Consider the following 6000-nt stretch of genomic DNA (forward strand, 5'->3'; position numbering starts at 1 on the left):
GTGTTCAGATTAGATGAATTCGACATCTCAGGTGGTACGGATAGTTTGGGATGTGGTTATGGCCTCCATTGTGCTCTATAACAAACTGTGAGCTGTGCCTCATTCCCCATATCATTAGCAAAGATTTGATGACAATTTTCTTTCTTTTTTTTTTTTATTTGAATGGTGAATTTGGCTTTCGGAGAGATTTTTGTGGCAGGAAGAAATTGCAGCAGTAAAGCTCGTAAACGGTTAATTTCTAAATTTTGTGATTTGCATGAATTTTTTTAAAGTGAGAAAGTTTAGCTCATGATGATGGATGTTTTATAATGATTACAGATATGAAACACTAATGGTGAGAGTAACATATCTGCCTCACGAAATAAAAATCTTCATATTGGCAGGCCATTTTAGATAGCCGTTGGAGGTTGTTATACGAGACTACATAATCTTGTAGATATAGAGAATAGGGAGATATTGTATATTGCGTTTCCTGGGGGCTTAAACGATTTGAGTATCCAAGATAGTCATATTAGCCTCTGTTGTTACGCTGTATTTTATATGTAACTGCAAGTATAAAACCTACATATTCCAGGATCGAAACTTGGCTCTGGTAAGAGAAAAGGCTTCGAACATTTTTTTTTTTTTTTAATTTCTCTTATGGTTTACTTTCATAGGATCATTAAAATTAACAATTGCTTAATATTTTAATTCAGTAATATTAAATTCATCTTTAAAATTTTTAAATTAAAAAATTATTTTTAAAACCTTTGCCTAAAATAATTTGATAAAATTAAAATTGCATATTATTGTTATACAATTATCTTAACATAATATCCATTATTTTTATATTAATTTTTAATACTTTTTATATATATATATATAATATAAAATTTACTATATAAGTATACATATTCAAATAATTATTGACTGGATGGTACCCTTACTTAACTTATACACACACTCAAACATTCTTATACTATTAGTAATACTAAATTTATTTTCAAAATTTTAAATTAAAAAATTATTCTCAAAAATTTTGTTTAAAATAATTTGCTATATTGCAGATAATTAATATTATACAATTATCTTAGCAAAATCTTAATTATTTTTATTTTCCATTTTTTTTTAAAAAGTTACAGATTAATAAATACAAAAGAAAAATGTATTAGGGCAGAATATTGACGTGGGTCAAATAGAAATATGAACTTTCTCAGTTTCTCTCACTCCTCCTTAAACTCAAGCGCACTGCTCGCCATTCTCATATTGTTGTTCTTCTTTTTCTTTCTTATCAGTGGGTCTCTCTGGAACCCGCATGCCCAGAGCTTGCAGCTTGTAAGGTCCGATGGGTTCGTCTACCAGAATTGGCTTGGTGACGCTGACTCCATCCGTATTGAACCCTTCTATGATCCTGTATGCCCCAATAACAGAGATTCTTGGCCTCCTCCCTTTACTGTCAGTATCTATTTATTTATTTATTTATTTTTGTTTGATTTTGAAAAGAAAAAAAAAATCTATACCCAAGTCGTGTTTTGTATTTGACAGAGATGGGGAATTGATGCGTCATAGCAAGGGAGTAATTTGGATTAAGCGGGAAAATGGAAGTATGAGCATCGCAATTGGGTTGCTTTTGTTGAAGACATTGTGTCCCTGATTATGATTAGTTTTGAATGTATGGAGTTGTAATCATAGCAAGGGGGTTTTAAGTAATTAGTGATGTTTAAGCGGCCTATTTGCTCTTTCATTGTTCTCTCTATGCTCTATTGGTTTAGACTTTTGCATAAATAAAAATGAATTAGACTGTTAAGGCTTACTGGGTTTAAACATTATTTTTAGATTCTGGGAGCGTTTTACAATGGAAATTTGTCATGCTTTCTTAAGATAGTTCTTGTTTTGTCCACTCAAGGGGGGTGGGGGCAATGGATTCTTTCATTTTGCGGAATAAATCACTGCTCTTATACGCAGTGGACCTGCAAATTACCTCTTATTATCAAGTTGGAAATCCATAAATCTGTTCCAAAGCATATAGAGAACTATAAGATCCATTAGAAATTTGGGCCCTAATCCCCAATCCTACCTTTATTCTTTCCCCATTTGTGGCATGTGCAATTTTGTATGTAATCGAATGAAATATCTCAGTTAGCTTTTTCAAATACGCTGAACATCTTTTTTTCTTGAATTTGATTTAATATGGTTCCTTCCGGAAACTGCAGATACCATGACAATGCGTTTGTCGCTTCTTTTGCTCTGCATATTGCAAATCTGGTGAGCACTTATTCTACAATTCCCCTTGTTAGAGCAGTTCTATGAGCATCAGGTTAGAACCTAAATATTAGTGGTCTATCTCTCAATTCATGAAAAGATAATTGCATTTTCTCTTTTAGTAAAGGGAAATTAACTGTACAACCTGAACATTATACTCATTGATTCCATCCCTATACCAACTCTTAGTCTCTTATATGGATAAACATTGTTATACTTGATAACATTAACATATTGAGGGAAAATATTACCATAGGTATTGGTCTTTTTCATTTGAACACGTATCGTCGAGGTTGAAGCTTTAGCCCTTGATTGCTTTGATTGGTTTTCACTGCTGTTCTGTTAAAATTTTTTATGGCTTAAGGTTGCATTGCCCCTTGATTTATCTACACTTTCTTATGACACAGTTTTGATGGGCCCACCTTTAATTGAGCAATCTTAGAGAGACAAGTGGAAGTGGTCTTACCTCCCTATTGACAACTTGACTTACCGCCCTGCAAGAAATGGAAAGTGTGAATTCAACATGTTTTGTATTAGGTAGCTCATTACCATGAAAGCTATGGTGGCTTCAGCTGCGTGCACTTTAAATCTGGAAGTGGTGGAATTGTTCTTGGGAATCACTTACCCTGCCATTTGTGCAGCAGCTCAATATTATTAATATACATCCTTTTTTCAGTTGCTAGACAAAATAACATCCAGTTTCAGCAGGCTGTTTATGAGAAAATTCTCCTCCAGTATCTTTTATGTCTCCCCTAGAAGCTTCCTTGCCAAACACTACCACATTAAAGACCAAGATGTCTTGTGCTAAAATTGGCTTTTCATTCCTAGAAAAAAAACTCAAATCTTTGTTAGGCTGGATGTTAATTGTTGATTAAGTTCACAAAATCCATCAGCAGCTGAAAAGAATATGGAGCTACCCGTTAGTTTTAATTACACGAATTTAGTTGTGTTTCTAGTTTTTACAGCAATTTGAGTTTGCTATGTTGACTAACTTCTTGTACTTGTATGTGCTAATATCAGGAGAGGTTCTATAATGCTGAAAGAAACAACTGTTCAAGAGCTTATGTTGAAAAAGAAATCGTGAAATTTGCCACTGTAACAGTTGGGAACTCTTATTGTTCTGCAATTGAATCTAGCTTTAATGACAGAAAAACTGATCTTAAAACAAGAGTTTCTTTCTAGGTAAGATGAGATTCAATTAAATTTATGAGGTAGAATGTTGCCATGCACCTGAATTGTTTTCTACTGCTGCTAATAATATCCATGAAAATTGCTCCGGTGGATAACATTCTAGCGAGCTGCAAACCAGCAACGAAGCAACTTACAATGCTTTTGTTCCTTTCTCTGTTTTGCTTTCGTCTCTGGGCACAATTTTTTTTCCCAACAACTTTGCTAGCTATAACCTTGCAGTCTTGTAGTCAGTTGTCACAGTTATCATACTTTATTTTCCTTTCATCTCTTAGCATACGATTGATGTTCAATATCTGTTTGTGATGCAGTATAGTGTTTCAAGAGGAGTATTTGGCACACGCCTAATTTCTATATCAATGGATTTGCATTGCCTGATTCTGGCTCCACCATAGATTATACTGGCTGGAGAAGTATCATCGATCCACTGATTAAAGCAAAGAGGGGCAAAAGTGGGGATCCTCTGCATTTATTACTGTGAAGATCTTAGCTTGCAAGATCTCAATTTGTTTGCAATTTGCAATTTGCAATATATATCATCAGAAGCGTATACTATTGGTGATGAATTTGTGATAATGCGATAAAACGTTTTCAGTAATTTTTGCCAACTGTTGACTTCCAACCAAGTGGATTCAGGTACACTGGGACGCCGAGTAGAAGAATGGGTTAGGTTGACTAACCTAAGCCGTTGTTTATAGCAAACCAACGAATCTTCCTGCCAGTTTTAACTTATTGTAAAACACATTCTCTTCTTTTCTTCCCTGAGTTCACTCTGTATAAGGCTAGCGATGTTCATGTAACATTGGGCTTTGCTAATTAGAATCTCCATTTTATCAAGAAGCCTTACAGTAGGAATTGTTTAGCTAGTCAAAATGGGTTCAAAATCTGTTATGGCAAGATACTCTGGTCCATTGCGGAGATCTTGTCCAATGTTGACACATTCTATAACCAACAAATAATAATTTCAGCAGCAGAAATAAAGAAAATGGCTGATAAAGTCTAACGCAAGATAACTCGCGGGACTGAACATGTTAGCCATCTTCAGCAGGTTCTTTTCTTCTTATTCCAGTAGAGGCTGGAATATCTTAGGCTCAATCACTTGGCCCAAGGGGCCCAAAACTTCCACAATATGTTTTGTATTTTATTTGATTTCCATGCCTTTGATCCTACTAATATTTGCTATATTTTTTTTAAGAAATTATTAATAATAATTCTTTTGTTTTTTTAGAAGGAATAATAATTCTTTTGTTGACATGTACAATTAAACTTGATTATTCAATAAATAAGAATTAAAATTAAGAGAATTGTCACGATCCAACCTATGAGTCGGACTAGCACTAAGACCTGGACCGGCATAAAGCCCCCGAGGCCCGTAGTAAGCCTTACTGTTCCTAAAACCATGGCCAAGCCCACAATTTAGAGTTAACATGCATATAAAATAATTTAAATTAACTATTATAATTTTATTTCGGGCCAATTTAACCCAATAATTATCAGAAATTAAAATTAGGGAAGTCCAGCTCAACCATTTACATCATTTACAAATTATTTAAAAATCATAAAAAAATTTCATTTATTAATACAAAAACTTAAATTTATATAGTCCATGACAAGATCAATACCACTGCAAGTACATGCGGAGTTCTAAATTATAAATTTAGAGAATAATAATATAATTATGTAATTATCGGTAACCTATGAGAAAAGAAGCAAGTTATTCTGAAAAATGTCTCCTCCTGCAGCCTAGAAGAAAAATAGGGTGAACAGGAATGAGCGTTCGACTCAGAGAATAAAATATCAATTTTAAGTATAATTTTTATAGCTATCTAAAACTAATGCATCTTAAATAGTGGAATGCAACACCATCATAATTTTCATACAAATCATATCATAATAGCAAAAAGGTAATTTGAAGCACTTGCACACTCATATAATATTCAAACAATAAAGATACGGGAGTTGATCCCCTATACAGCTCTTTTAATCCAACCTCTGCCAGCGAGTGTCTCTTGAGCCGAATTTTCGCTTAATGAAGCAATTGCGGGGGCCAGCGAGTGTCTCTTGAGTCGTGCCTACTTCGACTTATCCATAAAAGGACCGGATCCTAGCGAGTGTCTCTCAAGCAGCGTCTACCCGTCCTATCCATATCCAGAACCACACACACACCAACATACGCACACTACTCCAAATTACCATAAACAATATTCCTAACATTTCATCAATTAATAATGCAATATAAAATGTGCCTAGTATTTATCTACATAGATACATATTTATAAATGATGCATGACATGTCTGAATATATAATAATATTGAAATTATAATTAAAATTAATATTTTACTGACAGTACACCGATGATTATTGTGGTTGCTAGATAGAGGAAAATAGCTGACATCGATCACCTAAATAATTATATTATAAATTTATTAGTATTAAGTTAAAATAAAACTCTAAAGAGACAACAGACGGCTTAATTCATGCCGAAAATTCGACAGAATTTTCCCTATACCTAGGACCTACCCAACCTATAAAAATGGTTCAAATAATACTTCTAAACTCAACCCATATCT

At 33.7% G+C, this 6000-nt stretch overlaps 1 protein-coding gene across 15 annotated transcripts; it reads left to right on the top strand.

The window, feature by feature from the left end:
- The first annotated feature begins 1156 nt into the window (after positions 1-1156).
- LOC110655929 (uncharacterized) lies at positions 1157-4269 on the top strand. Of its 15 annotated transcripts, XR_002495039.2 has the most exons (6): positions 1157-1434; positions 1525-1651; positions 2193-2244; positions 2649-3160; positions 3262-3423; positions 3741-4269. XR_002495039.2 is itself a non-coding variant. In XM_058130769.1 (5 exons), exons 1-4 carry the CDS (start codon positions 1325-1327, stop codon positions 3323-3325), a joined length of 285 nt encoding a protein of 94 aa, XP_057986752.1. In that variant the 5' UTR covers positions 1157-1324; the 3' UTR covers positions 3326-3423; positions 3741-4269. The 15 variants fall into 15 exon arrangements, 4 of the variants coding, with proteins under 4 accessions (XP_057986752.1, XP_057986753.1, XP_057986750.1 ...); XR_002495040.2 differs by having other exon boundaries at positions 2193-2296; positions 2649-3423; XR_002495038.2 differs by having other exon boundaries at positions 2649-3423.
- The last annotated feature ends 1731 nt before the right edge of the window (positions 4270-6000 follow it).

This window comes from Hevea brasiliensis, chromosome 12 (genome assembly GCF_030052815.1).
Source record: "Hevea brasiliensis isolate MT/VB/25A 57/8 chromosome 12, ASM3005281v1, whole genome shotgun sequence".
NCBI lineage: Eukaryota > Viridiplantae > Streptophyta > Magnoliopsida > Malpighiales > Euphorbiaceae > Hevea > Hevea brasiliensis.